The following is a 20,642-nucleotide window of genomic DNA, read 5'->3' on the forward strand; positions in this document are numbered from 1 at the left end:
GTATACCCTCAGATCAAAAGCTGGCACAGAAATTCCTAGATGTGAGTACCAGATATCATCTGTGGTTTTGGCTTGTATTTTTGTTTGTCTGCTTGTTTTTCCTTATGACTTTTAGGTAGAAAAAGATTATCCACCATTTTAGTCACATTGACACAAATTAATCCTAGAATAGGTATACTTTAAGAATAGGTTTTATCTATGTCTAATTAGATGTGGAAATGATTATACTACATACTGTTTCCCCTACCTGTAGGCCACTGAAATCATATCTTCATCCCCACGGTTCCAAAATTCTACATAAAGTGCTTTGGTATTGGGTACTCAGTAGCTCTCTCAGTCCAGAATCTCAAAGTCTCTAGCTCTAAGAAATTTCTTGTGTTATTTTGTGGAAATGTTCTTCCTTTCTATTTGTTTCTCTTTTTTCTGAAATGCCTATTAGTTGACTGTTGAACATTTTGGATTGATGTTCTAATGTTCTTATCTCTTTGTGAGCCAGTGTCTCATTGGCTCAATTTTGCTACAAAGTAAATCTCAATTTTCTATCAGGGAGGACAGAGAACAACAGCAGGACTGGGGAAAGCATCTGGGAAGCCCATAGATCCTTATACACTTTTTAAACCATCCTCCATATTCAGCTCTGGCTTTTACTGTGGCTTTCAGAGTTATTCGCTGCCTCCAGTTCCTGAGGTCTGCCAGGATGCTACGGATAACCAGCATGTTTCTTGTTGGCTCTTCATTTTGCCAGCCTGTATGTTTCATATTTTACTATTTTTCTATTTGTACAAAGTCAGTTCCTCTCAAATATCCTCTTTCCATGTTCTAAATGTGATCAACATTTCTTGCCTCTTCTTGTCTCTGTCATATAGTCTTTGTCTTTATGGATTGACATGTTTTTGTTGTTATTGCAATTTTAATGGATATCTGAAATAAAAAATAAATCCTGCATGTTTAACCTAGGAGAGAAAATTTTAAGAACGTATGAAAATTGAAGAGGAGATATTCACTGATAAGAATTTGAAACTATCTATCTGCTCATGAGAGAGAAATCATGTTAAAACAAAAACCCAGGGGCATTTAAGAGAAAAGTAATTGCAATGAGGTGAATTCCATAGTAGTTGCTGTTTCACTGTTCTGTTCCCAACTAGAAAGATTATCTGGTTCTGGACATTGCCAGACTACAATTTGAAAGAAAAGTGTTGAAAATTAATTGCCTCTAAATTTTTTACAGTCCAGTTTTTAGGGGCATATTTGTCCACAGCCATACTCTTGAAGCTCATGGCTTCAATCTGTCCACTTAGAGGTAGAGTTATTCTGGGTATCCTGTAGACATTTGGCTCTGTATATTGAGATTTTTATAGCAAACTAGACCTCCCTCTCTGTGTTCCCAAATTATTCTACTGAGAGAACCTTGTGCATCAGGCTGAGTCCACACCTTTTCATTTCCTCAGATTTTGTATGCTAGGGTCTGGCTGATGCTTTCAAAATCACTTTGAGTGTCTAGCATCCAATCCAGACACATAATTCTGTGCAGAAAAATTGTCAATAAAGTTAGAAGCAAAGGAGTATCTTCCAATAAGTTATCAAGAAGAGAAGAGACAGTGGTTTGTCTTGAGAAGTATAGAAATTTAACCTCCTGGAAGCCAAAGGGCTGAACATGACACCTCTCTCACCATCCTGTTCAATTTGATGACTGAGTAAGGAAATGGAAGAGCCATAAGCTTTGAATATTTCAAATAAGTCTATGAAAACCAGAATGAGTGGTTTTTAATTAATCTAGGAGTAATTAATTTTCATGGAATTTTGGGAGAAGATAATTTTCTTCCAACAACTCTACAAAGACCAGGGCAATTACAAGGGATGAGGGCCTCCCCAAACTGTTGCTTTATATCAACTGGATAGACAAGTCAAATAAAGTCAATCAACATCTCGTGGTGTTTTTATTTCTTCCTAAGATTAGACATATATAATGTTAGAAAGGGTTATGTGAATTTTTCTCCAGACTTTATTCAATAAACATTTACTAATTATCTTTAATGCTAATATTATTTCTCATTCTCTTTTTTTTATCAGCAGTAGCATCATGATATAATGAAGTCCAAGAGCTACTCAAATTCATAATGAAATAAGGTAAAGGCATAAGCAAACAAAGTTTATTTCACTAGGAGTCACTTTACATATTTTCATATACATTTTTCCTTACCAGTCTTCTAATACTATTTCATGAATTAAACATTTTAATCTTTTTTGTATTATTTCTTTTGACATTCTGGAGCACCATAAAAACTACATGTTTTATGCTTGCAGCCTGTAACATTTCTTGAACTCTGAACTCACCTCATTTGTGTGGTATATTCACTGCATAGCTAGCAAAATTTGCAACATTAAAATGACAGAGTGAAATTGAATATGCCCAAACATTGAATGTCTCTGTGCTCTTCTTTTGAACAGTCTAGTTAATTGTTAAATATCTTACACACAGAGTATTACCTCACAACCATCTGCCAGGGCAAACCCTCCACCAACAAGAATGGCTATGTCCCAGGGCATGAATGACTGGAATTCTTTCCAAGTAATCAGTGGAGAGTAATCAAAAGCAACTGCAAAACAAAAATCCTACAGTTACACATTGCTTAAAATATTACAATATGACATTTGCTTCAGCATCCTACGTAGCCATCTTACAGGAAGTTTGTAATATTCCTACATTGTTTTTAAAGAGGGGAATTAATCTGGAGTTTGAGTAATTTCCACCTGGACTAGGTGGAACATTCTACTATAAGAAAGAGAAAACTCCGTAACTTAAAAAAATCCTTTAGGTAATATTATAGAATATATTTCAATAAATTATAACATTGTCACTTATAATGGTACTCATTCATTCACTCACTCATTCATTTATATTCCACTAACATCTTTGCCAACTGTGAATAGCACAGTGCATTAGACTATAATATTCTTTGCTATGCAAAATGTCCATAATATTCCATTGGTTCCAAGAGCATCTTGTAGCATTTTAATTATTATCCATTAATATTTGAACATTTTATAAGTTTTTAAGTCATAAGGAGGATCATGATAGATTCACCAAGATTTCAGTTTAAAAATAATTCAAGATTCAGATTAAATAAAGTATTATTTGTGAGGTCCTTAAAGTGCTTATAAAAGGATTATCATAAAGATTTCTCTTTATATTTGGCTTCTGTTCTCTCCATTGCTTTGTTGATAAATAAGTTCATTTGGAGACATATTTTGCCCATTTAACATGTGTATAACAGGCAGCCTTCTATATGGTAAGATTTTAAGTTTACTAATAAGCTTCCTTCCAATCATCTTCCCCCAAATCCAAACCAAACCCATCCTCACTGATAACTGAAATTATGTCACCAGGTTTCTTACTTTAAGGTCATATATCTTGTTAAAATGTAAACATCTCTGAAATGTACTTCTTATTTAAAATTTAACATATTATATATTATTTGTCATTTTTAAGCCTTGTATGAATGACTTTAGCAGGGAGAAGAGGTTTTGAAGAATGAGGGGAGAGAGAAAGGTGGGTAGGAGCAAGGCTCTTTCTAAGGGAGGGAATTCAGATGTGGAAACCAGGGAAGCTAAATCCAAACGTGGATTCCTCAGTACTCGCCACTGCCAGACCTCAGGGCTTTGACTGCAATGATCAGAGTCCTTGGGGTCCCATAGGAATCAATGCTCCATATTGCATCACCTCTTTAACACACATGGAGATATTCTAATCTCAAGTGAAAAACAAAATACATTTGTTTGTATGCTGTGCTGGTCACATGTGTCCTGGAAATCTGATACATTAGTCATTTATAGATTCTGACAAGAGTCAAGTGGGCCAACACAACTACATAAATCCCAGTTCCATCCTCATAAGAACAAACAAACAAACAAAACCACAAGTCTACTAGTTAATTTCCAGACAATTACAAATTAGTTGTCCCACATTGACAAGATAGGAATCTGACTACTCAAAACATGCTGTGTTGTAAAGCAAAGATATGGATGAATCTTGTGTTTAAAAAGTGTGTGTGTGTGTGTGTGTGTGTTGAGAGGATGGTATGCTCAGGCAAATGTGCACACTTCTTTGTTCATGTGTTGTAAATACAATGAATGCTGTCGCAGAATACCTTTTCTTTATTTTTATTACTATCATCATTTTTAGAGACTGAGTCTCCCTCTGTTGCCCAGGGCAGTGGCACAATCATTGCCCACTACAGCCTCCAACTCCTGGGCTCAAGTGATCCTCCTGCGTTGGCCTCCAGATTGGCCACCACACCTGGCTAATTTTTTAAATTTTTTGATAGAGCTGGGGTCTCACCATGCTGCTAAGGCTTGTTTCAAACTACTGGCCTCAAGTGATCCTCCTGCCTCAGTCTCCCAAAGTGCTGTGATTACAGGTGTGAGCCACACATCTGGCCCTTTTATTTCAGCTGTGATCCTAGGATATGGCTATGTGAGGTTGATTTAGCTTTTGTTCCAGAACTACTTTGAGAATGTAAATACTCTTTCTCTTGAAATTCATCACCTTTTTAGATCCTCTGCATTTATTACCAAGGTATCATAATGAAGCAATGTCTTCCAAGTTCTTTTTCCTATGTTTGCCAATAGTAAGATTAATTTTGAAGTGAGTTTACCATGGGTCAAATAGTATCACTTGTAGCAGAGCCCTAGCCATGATACAAAAGGAAATCTACTTCTCACTTCTGCAAAGTAAGACGATCTCTCTTGCAGGTGGAAGATGTGCTGGCTTGAAGACAGCATTGCAGTTTTCAAATAGGGCATGCTAGGCCAGGGATTCTGCCAGCATAGACTTTCTTTCTGCTCTAGGTGCCAAGCGAAACCAATGGAATTTTGTAATTTTTGCTCTTCTGTTAAATTTATGCAGAATTATAAGTGATACTCAACCAATTTCTCCTGTAGGTGTAGTTTCAGTCAGTCTCTTAGCTGGGATAAGAAAGAATAGCAGCCCTATAAGTAAAGCAACAGTTGAATCTGTAGCAAAACCAGGGTACCTGTAAAAGGGACAAATACATGTATTAAAAACAGCCTCAAGAACTTAAATGAGCTAAAACACCAGTTTTGTTAATAACATATCAGTAGTAGGTTATTATCAGTAGTAGGTGGTGTAGGTTATTTATTCTCAATAATCTGCCCTAAAATATATGGATTCCCAATTAAATGACATAACACTAAAAACAATAATCTCAGACCATAGTCCTATTGTTCCCATATATCTTGTCTTATTTTCAATACCACGTATACACATGCTGACATACTAGGCCAAAGTGGCAAATTTCCCTTTTAGATAAGCTTACAGATTTGTTAAACGATTTCTTCTTTGAATTATTTAATTTAATAATATTGATCGAGATTTGAAGTTGAAACATTACTAGAGCAAGGAAAGCCCCGTATAATTGATTTATAACATCCTTCTATTAAATTGTGGCAAGGCACGATGTTTCTTTGTTCCTCTAAAGCTCTTCTATAAATTGTGAAAAGGAATTGATCTGTTTTCTGAGATATCACACCTGCTTCTGTGTTTATAGGCTCTAACCATATCATACAAATGAAAGCAACCTACTTAATGCTTTGCACCCCATGGAATTCAATCAAGAATACTAATTGTTGGAGTGGTTTAGCCAATGCTCACAAATGATCACCGTATAAATTAAGACTGATTCAGGTCTTAGAATCACCAGACCATTGTAGCAAATAAGACAGGTTCCCAGAAGCCTCAACAGGAAAGAATCTGGAGACCAGATATAACTGAAATAGGCATTAATAATTAGCATTTAGTTTTAAAAGTCAGCAATATTAACTAGTGCATTTCTGTAGCCTGAGAAGAAATATGTACCATGCTAAAGATTCTTTGACTATCTTGCAACTTCTCTACTTCTATAATTTACTTGAAAAATCTAAAAAGCCAAAGAAATGCCGTTATCTTTCTCAATCTAGCAATTTTTAAAACAGTCTACTTTCTTTAAGTATAGACACATTTTCTTTCATTCCTAGTTAAAAATCTACCTTACCATAATTTATCTTACAAACTGGACCGATATTTATAATTTTATTATACCTTATTTCTTTTATTTCAGTTATAATTTTTGGTTGGATTTTTTGGCAAATTGGGCCAGGCATCATGTAACCAGATTTTGTTTTATATAAAAAGACACATTGAATTCAGTCCAGGTACAAACAGATGGAATGAAAACATTAGGTGGTAGCTATAAATCTTGATATATCATGTTAGCTTTAGAAATTCTTAATGCCTGAAACTATACATAACAAATATGTCCTACAAAATATATACATTAAATTAAATCAAGGCATAAATACTGAAATAATTTCTTTTCTAAGTACTTTAAAAACTATTCTTATCATATTATAACTTATATTTAGTTTCTCAGGAATGCAGTTAGGTTGTCTCAGTATTAAAAACTATTAAGTTTATATAAATTTTATTTGTTTTGGGTTTGCCAATTAGACTTACATTTTAAAATCCCATCCTCTCTCAAACCTTTGTTCCTTTCTTATTGTTTTCTCTCAGAATTGTAGGTGGCATGAGTGCCTGCTCATAGCCAATACACTGCTTTCCTGCTACAAACAAAACATCTCCTGTTTCCTCCCATAAGAAACAGAAATTAGAAGCTGATTATATTGAATTTCCTATTGGGATTTCTGCCTGGGCTTTATTACCTATCTCTGATTTCATTTAATTCTTACGCACTGGTGTTTAGATAAAGACTGTCCCTGTCTAGGATGACAGAAGTTGGATTTTAAAAGGGGGAAGTATTTTTTATGTTGATGTAGATCCTACCACAAAACCACAAAGTATTAATTAAATATTACATAATAACTTGATTTAAATAACTGAATGTCTAAACCTCTCAAAATGAAAAGTTTGATTTCTAAGGGAATCAAAAAGTTTATAAAAATGAAGCTGATCCTTTAAAACACACCACCATATTGACTTGTGTGGTCATTAGGAATTTGGACTCAGACTTCGCACCCTTTAGAAACATTGACAATGCCTATAAAACCAGAACGTTCTGATTCAGGGAGGGAAGAATTTCTTTATTTTATGTGGGCAAAATATATGTGACCTAAACAATTTTGGTTTCTACCCCAAAATACAATTTTTTTTTTTTTTTTTTTTTTTTTTTTTTTTTTTGCTGGGGGATGTGAGACAGGAAGTCCAAGTAAGACATGTGCTGAATTTAGAAATTAGAGTAGTTCAGTGAAAGATAGATTGGGAACACAAATCTCACAACCAAATTATTTATATTGACATGTAGGATGGTCCTTAATTTAGAAAATTATGCTATACTCTTCCCCCTCACTTCATACAACTCAGCAATTGATTACTGGTGTATAAGACACTGAGATATAAAATTAACACTGACCTAGCTTCTAGCATCAGCTTTTAAAATCAGTCTTATTATTTCTTCAGAAATTCCTTATCTATGAAATGGAGGCTAGGCTGAACTTGTAGTGAACTAGTGCAAAAATGTAAATAAATGAAGAAAAAAGACAAGATACTAAACCAAACAAATAGTCCTCCATAGAATTAAAAAACAAAGTGGGTAAAAATCACATAATATGAATTTATATCAGATTATTAAGAGGCATTGAGTGGTATTTATTTCACATGATAACATTAGTATAGCACTTCCTATAGGGAGAAGACCAGCACTATTGTAAATGCTATAATTATCTCCATCTTACAGATGAAGACCCTGAGAATTAAGTGACTTGTCCAAAGTAAGTGGATGAGTCAGGAATGGAACCCAAGCAGTGTGGATCTGAAATCTATGCTCCCAACCACCATAGAACATAGCCTTTCTGCTACTATCTTTCTAATTTTGTAGGGATGGGAATAATTTTGTCTAATGGACTTTGCCTTTTAGTAACAGAGTAAGTAGTATGGTTATTCTTTCTGTGCTCGTATCCTAGATTTCATTCCTTATATTTTTTTTCTGAAAAGATTAGAATTTAAAATATCTTTTCAAGGGAAAGAAAGAAAAATATCTCATCCAATCTTTCAGAATTACAGGAACCACATAGGAGAGAAGCAGAATATAAAACAGGAAGGGCTGACAAACATAACATTCAAAGCTTACTCTGAAAAAAGTGCAGACCAACCAGGAACAAATCCAGGATCTCGACTAAACCATAGCAGAGCCATTATAATGAAGAGGACCAAGGTCACAATTTCTTGATACCTGTGGAAAAATTCCAACAGCATCACTTCTTATTTTCTCAGTCGGGACATTTGTAGAAACTCCTTGAGCTATTGTCAGGAATGATCTCAGCAGAACACTAAACACTGTAAGAACTAGATGTGTCAATAATTTGAGAGCATCAGTGCAGTTTGAAAAAGCCCTTACTCCTCTTTGGGGTCTCTCAGCTTCTTTTCATTTTACCTGGCAAATTTTAGTTAGACAGGGTATGTGTTTTATCATGTTGAGTTGTAGTCTATAATCTCCATAGCTTAGCAAATTTGGGGCCCTAATCAAGTGTCATAAATATCTTGCAAGCAATTATGTACTTGTTTGCTTTTCAACAGCTACTTGCAGTGTAAACAGCATTTCTCTCTCTCTTCTCTCTCTCTCTGTCTCTCTCTCTCTCTCTCTCTCTCTGTGTGTGTGTGTGTGTGTGTATGTGTGTCTTACCTTATTGGCCCAAGTTTTTGGTATTCTTGCTTAATCACCTCAGCACAAGCTTTTTGTTCGACTATTTTGGTTTTGCCACATTTGAACGTCTCCTTAAAACTGCAAAGAATAATTAAGCCTGTAAGCAAGAAATTCTTTTACTACCACCTCCCTGTAAGGAAGATCTTTTTGCAAAGTGTCATCATCTTCATGCAATATGGATCTCCCTTCATGCAATATGAATCCCCCTGTTAATAACAGATATCTGTGCTTTTCACCTCTACCTCCACCTCCTTTTTTGAATGTCTTCCGTCTTTTCTGTTTTTGCCTGGTTTGCTCACTTTTTCATGTTCAATTTTCATTGCATATTTTCCATGACATCCTTTACCAATCTCTTCCTTTTTCCAAGTTATTTTGTACCATTGGAATTTTGCCATGTGCCACTTATCTCTAACTAACATTTTATTATGTACTGGATCTTATATATTTAAAATGTATTTATTGGTATCTTGGTTGTTAATTGTTCCACACATGTAAGTTTTAGCCCACTAGTTAAATTATTTGAGGGCAGGGACAGTGAGGTGGTCATAGATGTTTTCTTTGGCCTGCTGTCTCTGAACACTGCTACCTCTGAACATACACAGTAAATACTTGACCCATCAATCCAATAGTAACTTTGGCAAATGTATGAGACAGTTGGGGTCAGATCCATCAATTTTCACAAAGTATGCTAAACTTGAGTTTTACACTAGTGCAGGCACTGATCATGGTCAGAGACTAAACTAAGCCTAGTCTTAGAAGTAAAATAAACTCACCATAAATACCATTTGACCCAGCAATCCCATTACTTGGTATATACCCAAAGGAATATAAATCATTCTGTTATAATGATACATGCATGCATGTGTTCACTGCAGCACTATTCACAATAGCAAAGACATGGAATCAACCCAAATTCCCATCAATGATAGACTGGATAAAGAAAATGTGGTACATATACACAATGGAATACTATGCAGCCAAAACAAGGAACGAGATCATGTCCTTTGCAGGGCCATGGATGGAGCTGGAAGTCATTATCCTCAGCAAACTAACACAGTAACAGAAAACCAAACACCACATGTTCTCACTCATAAGTGGGAGCTGAACAAGGAGAACACATGGACCCAGGGAGAAGAACAACACACACTGGGGCCTGTCAGGGGTGTGGAGGGAGGGAGAGCATCAAGATAAACAGGTAATGCATGTGGGACTTAATACCTAGGTGATGGGTTGATAGGTGCAACAAACCATCATGGCACACGTTTGCCTATTTAACAAACCTGCACATCCTGCACATGTATCACGGAACTTAAGATAAAATTTAAAAAAGAAGTAAAACTCTATTACATTTTTTTCTTTAAGTTTCTTTACTCATATGTCCTAATAGCACCCACAACATAATCTTCCTGTTTATTTCCAATAGTAACTGACACTTTTTATTGTTTCAGCTGCTTGTTTTAGTGACCTCCTTCCTTACTAATTTTCTGTCTTGAAGTCCAGTGTCTTCAAAACTGAACAGTTTTTGTGAAATACTGTTCTAGATGTAGACTTTTAAAAAAGTTCCTCCAGAGGAAGAACTAAATGAGAAAATGGCTAGATTCTTATGGATTATCTCTTGGAATGTTTATGAGTAGCTCAGTTAGTTTACATTTTGTGTGAGTATAGACAAAAAGGACATTTTCTTCTCTAAAGTATCTGGGGCAAGCCTATACATTCATAATCACCCTCATGCATACACCTCAATGCCTGAATATGAGTGAATGGACAGTGCTACATTTATGATCAATTAGGAAATAATTGCTTTTTACAATCTCAGTTAAATTACTGACTAGTGCCAGTCTCAAACTTTTACCCCTTGTAATGACATAAATACTACTATTATAAGAAACTAATGCGCCACCTAGAGAGCAATCTGTAGAAGAGAAAATCATAGTAAAGAAGGAGATGAGTCTCCTTAGAAACAATTTTCCACCCAGTACATTGCATATGTAGTTTATCATTTTGGTTGCAGACAATAAATAGTTAAGTCGAAAGCCAAATTGGCATTGCTACAAATGAAGGTTAATGCCTTCACAAAGGAACTGACAAAGCCTATGACAATGCATCAAACTCTCTATTTAAATAATTCAATGGCACTGACAGATGAGCTCCTCTTCTCAGGTATGTTGGGATCATTTATAATGGGTGAGTTAACTGTGTTAATACCCAACATACTAATCAGAATATATGCTAGTTTGCCAGGGGAGTGGCTGGTAATTTCCGTCTGTCAATCTAAAATCTCTGGAGGTAAACACCTTGGCAGACAGAAAAGGACACTGAAAAATCAGCTGGAGCATGAATCTGTGCAGTGTTTAACAGATAGTGGACACCAAGAGAACTGTTTAAACATACCACTGATCATGATTTACAGACTTTGCCTAGTGTATGCACTTCATGGGATTTTTTTTCCTCATTGAGAGCACATTTCAATATATTTGCCTTTTATCTTCTTAATTTCTCCTTTTTAAATGGTATGCCATTTTAAAATAATGACAATGGTTGCATATATATTTTATAAAGTCTTTAAATATAGCAATGAAGAACCTGTGACTCTTTTGACTTGGGATTGCCACCTCCTGTATCCTGCATTGCTACCTGCACGATCGAATAGTCCCCAAAGGCTTGGATTTCCTGAAAGGGGCACTTAGTATGGAGCTGGCCTCTCCCCATTGATGCCCACCTGCTGAAGTCAGTGACATTTTACACATTTGCTTCAGCAGGAGGACTGCCACATGCTGCTCCCACAATCTGGATAGAATTATTTTTTTAATCATCAGTACCATCTTCTCACTACTAATAAAACCATGGCAGTTCTGGAGAAAAAGCAGAAAGAGGAATCAAGAGGGGAGAATGTCAGTCCTCATATTACTAGGCATGGAAACCATGGCCACAGGCATGGAACCACATCTGATTTCAGCGTTTTTCTTTCCTTTTCTTTTCTTTTGAGACAGACTTTTGCTCTTGTCACACAGGCTGGAGTGCAATGGTGCGATCTCAGCTCACTGCAACCTCCGCCTCCCAGGTTCAAGCGATTCTCCTGCCTCAGCCTCCTGAGTAGCTGTGATTACAGGCACCTGCCACCACGCCCAGCTAATTTTTGTATTTTTAGTAGAGAAGGGGTTTCACCATGCTGGCCAGGCTGGTCTCTAACTGCTGACCTCAGGAGATCCATTCCCCTGGCCTCCCAAAGCATTTCACTTTTCAAAGGAAGTACACATAGCTGGCTTCAGTCTCTCTGGTTTGGTGAATAACATGCTGTTTTATTCATAGGTCCTTGAAATTATTTAAATAAAACCCCACAAAAATAAATTTGAGCTGTTTTGTTTTTCAGGAAAAAAAAATACTCAAGATTTGATATACAGCGACTTCACCTTTCTTTTAGGAGTATTGTTAAACTAGTAGAAATTACAGGCTGCATTTTAGATTTTGCTCTGGAGCCCTTCATAATTTTAAATGCTAGTTGTCATCTAAGTCATGTAACTCATTGGTACTTATGAACTACCAGCTTTGATCCCAGCCAAGATAATATGTTGAAGTTGTCTTTGAATGCATGCATTTGACATTTTAGTGGCATCAGTCGGTCTTTATTGGTCAATATTTTTTTTTACTTTGACTTCTATGTGTTCAACTTAGGCCCAGATGTGTTAGAATTATAGCCTTGGAAGGGATCTTACTGATTTTCTGGGTAAATTCTATCATCTTACAATTGAAGACACTGAGACTGAGAATGGGTCCGGACTTGCAATGATCTCTTATCTGGCCTCTGAGAAGCCAGAATTTTATTCCTGGTCTAGTAATTCCTAAAACAATATTCTTTCCACAGAGAACATCCTCAGATCTTTATTGTACTTGGTATATTGAAAAGGATGTCAATTTTGGTGCTAGCATGATGCAGGAAGCCCTATATGTCACAGTGTAAGTAGCTTGATAACCCAAGGAAGTCTCCACATTAAACCAAGTGGAGGGCCAAACCTTAAAATTCCCCTTTAACAAGTTGGACATCAGATTGAGTTATTTATGCCCTTCAATATCTTATCATCTTAGGACTCAAAGGACACTTAGATGATTTGTTTTCTAATCTTTATTTTTATTTATTTATTTATTTATTTGAGACAGAGTCTTGCTCTGTCATCCAGGCTGGAATGCAATGGCGAAATCTCGGCTCACTGCAACCTCTGCCTCCCGGGTTCAAGCAATTCTCCTTCCTCAGCCTCCTGAGTAGCTGGGACTACCCACAACACCTGGCTATTTTTTGTATTTTTTTAGTAGAGATGGGGTTTCACCATGTTGACCAGGATGGTGTCGATATCCTGATCACGTGATCCAACCACCTTGATCTCCCAAAGTGCTAGGATTACAGTTGTGTGCCACTGTGTCTGGCCCTAATCTTTATTTTTATTTATTTTATTTTTTGAAACAGTTCTCTGTCGCCCAGGCTGTAGTTCAGTGGTGTGATCTCAGCTCACTGCAACCTCCACCCCGCAAGCTCAAGCAATCCTTCCACCTCAGCCTCTTGAGTAGCTGGGACCAGAGGCGCACACCACCATGCCTGGATGGTCCTTTTAGGGGAGAGGTTTTTTTTTTTTGGTTTTTTGTTTGTTTGTTTTTGGTAGAGACAGGGTTTCGCCATATTGTCCAGGCTGCTCTTGAACTCAGAGAGGATTGCACAAGTAATCCTCCCACCTTGGCCTTTCAAAGTGCTGGGATTACAGGCATGAGCCACCGCATCTGGCCCCTTTCTAATCTTTAATTAACTGTTCCACAGCCAGTATTATTTAAATGAGATTCAAGCTTATCCTTAAAATACGTATATGTGTGTATTAATTTTGTGAGCAACAAAAATGCAGAAAGGTTGCCTGCATGGCATAGGGGAAAGAGCATCGGATAAGAAGCTAAGAACTGGGAACCTAGACACCTTTATTTAGCCTATTAACATGAAATATTTACTTACTTGAATCCTAGGAAAAACCACTGAAGCCAGATCCAGGATAAGAGTAGAATGATAAGAGCAGCCGGGAAGGAAAACGTAAACCATGATCCAAAGTTGAGGCAACGACAGTCAGGATAGCGTCTGTGTGAAAACATGGAGACGTGTTCGGGGAAGCAGAGACAGGTGGAATCCTTTCTGACTGCCACAGGGAAGCAGCAGTCCACCTCTTCCCTGTGTTGCTGTCCAAGAAGGAAGTCCTGGAATATACTCATCATTAAGTAGAGCAGTTTTACCCCTTGTCTCCTGTCTTGATTCTGGAACTGCATAATTATCACTGCATCCCATATAAGCAAGAGTGGATGTGTTTTGATTTTTGTTCTCTATATTTCATCTTTAAGGAAGTGCTTGTGGAAAAAACCCAGTGCAGTGCTTGGCTTTAATGAGTATTAAATGCACAAGAAATGGGTGTTCATGAGGTGTGTGCATTTTGTTGTCACTACTCAGATCATCAGTATATGAACAAGGAAAGACACATATGCAGAATTGGGAACAGATGAAAATTAATGGGACTGAATGTCTGTTCCCATTTCACCTTGGTGGCTGGAATTCTTGGCCCTATGAAAGGACTCTGATCTAGCCTAGGTCATCTCCCATGGCTGTTTTCCCCTCTGTTTCTTCTATCCCAAAGCACAGCAACCATCGAACCAGGTATATGGTAGCTCTTTCTTCCTAGAACCAGGTGGTGCTTTGGGACACTGTCAAATGGAATAACTCTGAGCCAGATAAAAATAATTAAAAGTTCTGAAGAAATCAACAACTTTTCTTTTTTATCTTACCTATTTTCAACTTTTAAACTCACATAATAACTCAACAACAACAACATAAGATCAGACACTAGCACAGTTTCTTTGGTAACCTCACATTCATTGTTCTAAAATGTCTAATACTAAATAAATTCTTATATAGTTATTTATTTTATAACTATGGAGAAACAATAGGAAATTTGAGAAACAGTTGTCTTTACTTTTTTTCTAAAATCAATAACACAAAGATAAATTTGAAAATCTGAAAAACAAAGATATACAGAAGTAATAAAAACATCATTAATACTTTAATGTTTGAAGTCATAAAATATGTAGAACTTTATAGAAATATAGATTTGCAATTTTTTTCTATTTTAATCATACTTTGTAATTTAAAAATCATGTAATAAAATATTTCATGTTATATCTATGTAGCAAATTTATACACTTTAGAGTGTTTCTTTTTCTACTTTAAGATGGTTCCTAATAATAATGGGCCCTCAAAAGTCTAGATTTCTAAGGTTTTCTATAATTTTCTTTGAGCTTATGAAAAGTTACTAATCTCCCTAGGCCCTAGAATTATCTTTAGCAACTGGAGGATAACTTTTATCTACCTTGAAGAGATCCAAATATTAGCTTACATATTTATGCAATTAGAAAGTGACAAGTGATAATTAAAGATGTTAGAAAATTTGCAGTGTGATGAATGGAAAAATGCTTTATCACATCCATGAGGCTCTATTGAAAACTGTTCATTTTTGAAAAATGTTTGTTGTCTCCAATTGGAAAATAAAGTAATGGGAGAAAAGCTGATTTCCCATTAACATTAGACTTGGATTACAGGATGACCTATGTTATTCTGTACAACCTAATCACACTCACAAATGCTGCTTGGATTAGGTTTAGACCCATGTCCTCAAGCCTATTTTCACTTTTCACCATCTGTGGCTCATATCTTGAAATCAGTATGCAGAGCTCTCTCTACCCACTGGAGAGAATCCTGCAAAATGTATTTGACTGAAGATGGGCTTTTCAGAATTTTTGCCTGGAGGAATAGTTTTAGAAAACTGAGAGCCTGAAAAAGTTAAACTTCGCTGTTTTGTTTAGTTTAGTTTAGTAGTATGGAAATATATAAACAACCACATGGGACTATGCCTCTATAATCATAACCTTTACCCTTATACCTAGAGTGAATATTTTGAACAAATAAAGAAATATATGGCATACTCTAAGGATTTTCTTTCGCTGTGATGTTCCTTGTCCCACTCTTTCTCATGTCCTGCAAGTGAAGAGACGTCAAACATGCATCTAAAGCAAATACAGATTTCTTCTATCATGAACTATGCTAAGACATTTAATTCTGATGAAATCCTTTTCTTTTACCTAACACTGTTTGGTATCTACCAAGTGCCAGGTGCTCTCCAAGCTACTGGGGACATAGTGGTGAATGAGATTGACCTGGTCCAGGCCCTCACGAAGTTTATGTTGATGTGGGGCACACAGGCAATAAACAGGTAAACATATAACAAAATAGGAAACAAAACAGAATAATGTAATAAAAAGTGATTGGGGAAGGGGGAAATTTTACATAATGTCATCAGAGAAGGTAACATTTTAGATGAGACCTAAATAGCAAGAAGGAGCCAGTCATGTGAATAACTGGGAAACAGCATTCCAGACAGAGGAAATAGCAATTACAAAGTCCTTGAGTTAGGAATGAGTTTGTCACACTTGTGGAGAGACAGGAAGCCACTGTGGCTGTGGGTAGTGAGTGAAGGTGAGTGTGACATGAAAGAAGTAGTCAATAGGGATCAGATCATGTATAACCTTGTAGCCAGTCTGAAAGTATGCGGATTTTATTACAAATGCAATAAGGACCAATTGGAACGTAGTAAGTTAGTAACGTGACATGATCTAATTAGTAATTGACATAAAACAGATTGGCTTCTGGATGCATTCTCAGGATTGACGGCAACAAGAGTGGAAACAGCGTGTGATGTTCAGGATGTGGTAGACAGAGTTCCAAGATATGCCCCAAATTCCTGCCTCCTGGTGTACATGCCTTGTACGATCTCCTCTTCTGTGTGGATAGAATCTGTGAATATGATGAGATATCACTCCTGTGATTAGGTTGTGTAGTGAAAAAAGTGAAGGGATTTTGCTTAGGTAATCAAAGTCCGTATCAATTGAAACTGAGTTAATCAAAAGCACGAACTATCCAGGGTAGGCATGACTTAATCAGGTGAGCCCTTAAAAGAGAGTTTCCTGCTGGCCTGAAGAAGCAAATGCCCTGTTGTCAGAGGAAGGGGCCCTGTAGCAAGGCAGGGCCTGAAGGCAGCCTTTAGAAGCTGAGAGTGACCCCATGCCAACAGCCAGCAAGAAAATGGACACCTCAGTAATTAAACTGCAAGGAACAAAATTCTACTGACAACGTCAATAAGCTTGGAGGAATACCCTGAGCCCCTATCTAGGTTACAGGCCCAGTTGCCACCCTGCTGTCAGCCTGGTAAGATCCTGAGCAGGAACCCAGCTAACCCTTGCCTGGAGTCTTTTTTTAAAAAATTCTTAAAATTTTTAATTTTTGTGGGTACATAGTTGGTGTATATATGTATGGGGTACATGAGATGTTTTGATACAGGCATTCAATGTGTAATAATCATGTCTTAGAAATGGGGTTATCCATCCCCCCAAGCATTTATCCTTTATGTTACAAATAATCCAATTATACTCTTTTAGTTATTTTTAAATGTACAATTAAATTATTATTAAGTGTAGTCACCCTGTTGTCCTATCAAATACTGAGTCTTATTCATTCTTTCTGCCAATTTTGTACCCATTAACCATCCCCACCTTTCAGCCCACACCCTATTATCCTTCCCAGTCTTTGGTCACCATTCTTCTACTGTCTATCACCATTAGTTCATTTGTTTTTATTTTAGATCCCACAAATCACTGAGAACATGTAATGTCTTTCTGTACCTGGTTTATTTCACTTAACATACTGACTTCCACTTCCATTTATGTTGTTGCAAATGACAGGATCTCATTCTTTTTTATGGCTAAACAGTATTCCGTTGTGTATGTGTACCACATTTTCTTCATCCATCTGTTGATGGGCACTTGGGTTGCATCCAAATCGTGGCTATTATTAATATACACAGCATTGCAACAAACATGGGAGTGCAGATATACCTTCCAAATACTGATTTTCTTTATTTTGGGTATATACCCTGCAGTGGGATTGCTGAATCACGTGGTAGCTTTATTTTAGTTTTTGATGAACTTCCAAACTGTTCTCCATAGTGGTTGTACTAATAATTTACATTCCTACCAACAGTGTATGAGGGTTTCCTTTTCTCTACATCCCCACCAGCATTTGTTATTGCCTGTCTTTTGGATAAAAGCCATTTTACCTGGGGTGAGATGATATCTCTTTGTAGTTTTGATTTACATTTCTCTGATGATCAATGATGTTGAATGCCTTTTCATCTGCCTGTTTGCCATTTGTATGTCTTCTTTTGAGAAATATCCAAATATTTTGCCCATTTTTAATCGTATTATTAGATTTTTCCATATAGAGTTGTTTGAGTTCCTTATATATTTTGGTTATTAATACTTTGTTAGATGGAAAAGTTGCAAATATTTTCTCTCATTCCGTGGATTTATCTATTCATGTTGTTGATTGTTTCCTTTGCTGTGCAGAAGCTTATTAACTTGATGTGATGCTATTTGTCCATTTTTGCTTTGGTTGCCTGGGCCTGTGGGGTATTATTCAAGAAATTTTTGCCCAGACCCATGTAGTGGAGAGTTTAACCAATGTTTTCTTGTAGTAGTTTCATAGTTTGAGGTCTTAGGCTTAAGTGTTTAATTTATTTTGATTTCATTTTTGTTTATGGCAAGAAATAAGGGCCTAGTTTTATTCTTCTGCATATGGATATCCAGAGTTCCCAGCACCATTTATGGAAAAGACTGCCTTTTCCCCAGTGTATATTCTTGACAGCTTTGTCAAAAATGAGTTCATTGTAGGTGTGTGGATTTGCTTCTGGGTTCTCTATTCTGTTCCATTGGTCTATGTGTCTGTTTTTATACAAGTACCATACTGTCTTGATTACTATAGCTCTGCAGTGTAATTAGAAGTCATGTAATGTGATTCTTACAGTTTTGATCTTTTTGCTAAAGATAGCTTTGGCTATTCTGGTTCTTTTGTGGTTCCATATAAATTTTAGGATTTTTTTTTCTATTTCTGTGAAGAATGTCATTGGCATTTTCATAGGGATTTCCTTGAATCTGTAGATTGCTTTGAGTAGTATGAACCTTTTAATAATACTGATTCTTATCCATGAACATGGAATATCTTTCCATTTTTGGTGTCCTATTCAATTTCTTTCATCCATGTTTCATAGTTTATATTACAGAGATCTATCACTTCTTTCATTAAGTTAATTCTTAGGCACTTAGTTTTATTTGTGGCTGTCATAAATGGAATTACTTTTTTGAGTTCTTTTTCTGATTATTCACTGTTGGTATATACAAATGCTACTGATTTTTGTTTGTTGATTTTATATCCTGCAACTTTACTAAATTTGTTTATCAGTTCTAACAGTTTTTTGGTGGAGTCTTTAATTTTTTTCCAAATATAAGATCATATCATCTGCAAACAAGGATACTTTGACTTTTTCCTTTCCAATTTGGGTGACTTTTTAACTTTCTCTTGTCTGATTGCTCTAGCTAGAACTTCCAGTACTATGTTGAATAACAGTGTTGAAAGTGGGCATCATTTTCATGCTGCAGCTCTTAGAGAAAAACATTTTGGTTTTTTTGCCCATCCAGTATAAGACTAGCTGTGGGTCTGTTGTCTGTCATATACAGCTTCTTTTTTTTAAAAAAAAAGTTAAGGTATTTTCCTTCTTTACAAATTTTTTGAGGGTTTTATTGTGAAGGGATGTTGAATTTTATGAAATGCTTTTTCAGCATAAATTAAAATGATCATATAGTTTTGGTCCTTCATTTTGTTATTATGATGTATTATTACATTCATTTATTTGCATATGTTGACACATCTTTGCAACCCAGGGATAAATGCCACTTGGCCATGATGAATGATCTTTTTAATGTATTTGTTGAATTCAGTTTGTTAGTATTTTGTTGAGGATTTTTGCGTCAATATTCATAAGGAATATTTCTCTGTAGTTTCCTTTGTTTATGTGTCTTTGTCTGGTTTTGGTACCAAGGTAATACTGGACTCATAGCTTTTGAAAGTATTCCCTCCTATATTTTTGTAATAGTTTGGGTAGGATTGACATTATTTCTCCTTTAAATATTTGGAAGGATTCAGCAGTGAAGCCATTGGGTCGCAGGCTTTTCTTTACTGGAAGAATTTTATTATGGCTTCAATCTCATTACTTGTTATTATTTTGTTCGGGTTTTGGATTTCCTCATGGTTCAGTCTTGGTAGATTGTACATGTCTAGGAATTTGTCCATTGCTTCTAGGTTTTCTAATTTATTGGCATATAGCTGCTCATAGTCACTACTAATGATCCTTTGAATTTCTGCAGTATCAGCTATAATTACTCCTTTTTCATCTCTGATTTTACATATTTGGATCTTTTCTCTTGCTTTCTTAGTCTGGCTAAAGATTTGCCAATTTTGTTTAACTTTTTTAAAAAACAACTTTTTGTTTTCATTGATTTTTTTGGTATTGTTTTCTTTATTTCAATTTAACTTAATTCTACTCTAATATTTTCTTCTACTAACTTTGGGTTTGGTTTGCTCTTGCTTTTCTCATTCTTTAAGATGCATCGTTAGGTTATTTGAAGTTTTTCTTTTTTTTTTCTGATGTAGGCACTTAGAGCTATAAACTTTCCTCTTGGTACTGTTTTTGCTGTATTCCATAGATTTTGATATGTTGTGTTCCCATTAACATTTGTTTCAAAAAATTTTTCAATTTCCTTCTGAATTTCTTTATTGACCCAGTGGTCATTCAGGAGCATATTGTTTAATTTTCATGTGCTTTTATAGTTTCCAAAATTCCTCTTGTATTTGATTATTAGCTTTATTCTATTGTGGTTAGAGAAGATGTTTGATATTATTTCAATTTTTTCAATGTTTTAAGACTCCTTTTGTGACCTAACATATGGTCTATCCTTGAGAATGGT

General features: G+C 35.9%; 1 protein-coding gene and 1 long non-coding RNA gene across 4 annotated transcripts in view; one reads left to right on the top strand and one right to left on the bottom strand.

Moving 5' to 3' along the window:
• LOC129060464 (uncharacterized) overlaps positions 1–14,149 on the top strand; it is an 82,629-nt gene extending 68,480 nt beyond the window's left edge. The window contains exons 2-3 of the long non-coding RNA XR_008527219.1: positions 2,071–2,127; positions 13,716–14,149. This is a non-coding gene — a long non-coding RNA (uncharacterized LOC129060464). The remainder of the gene's footprint in view (positions 1–2,070; positions 2,128–13,715) is intronic.
• The window catches only part of SLC13A1 (solute carrier family 13 member 1), an 85,807-nt gene that overhangs the window by 6,104 nt on the left and 59,061 nt on the right, over positions 1–20,642 (bottom strand). For all 3 annotated transcript variants that reach the window (XM_024249322.2, XM_024249321.2, NM_001132935.1), the window contains 5 exon segments: positions 13,705–13,824; positions 8,694–8,792; positions 8,142–8,243; positions 4,927–5,033; positions 2,488–2,597 (listed from right to left, as the gene is read on the bottom strand). In XM_024249322.2, coding sequence (XP_024105090.2) covers positions 2,488–2,597; positions 4,927–5,033; positions 8,142–8,243; positions 8,694–8,792; positions 13,705–13,824 — 538 coding nt within the window.

This window comes from Pongo abelii, chromosome 6, assembly GCF_028885655.2.
Source record: "Pongo abelii isolate AG06213 chromosome 6, NHGRI_mPonAbe1-v2.0_pri, whole genome shotgun sequence".
Lineage (NCBI taxonomy): Eukaryota > Metazoa > Chordata > Mammalia > Primates > Hominidae > Pongo > Pongo abelii.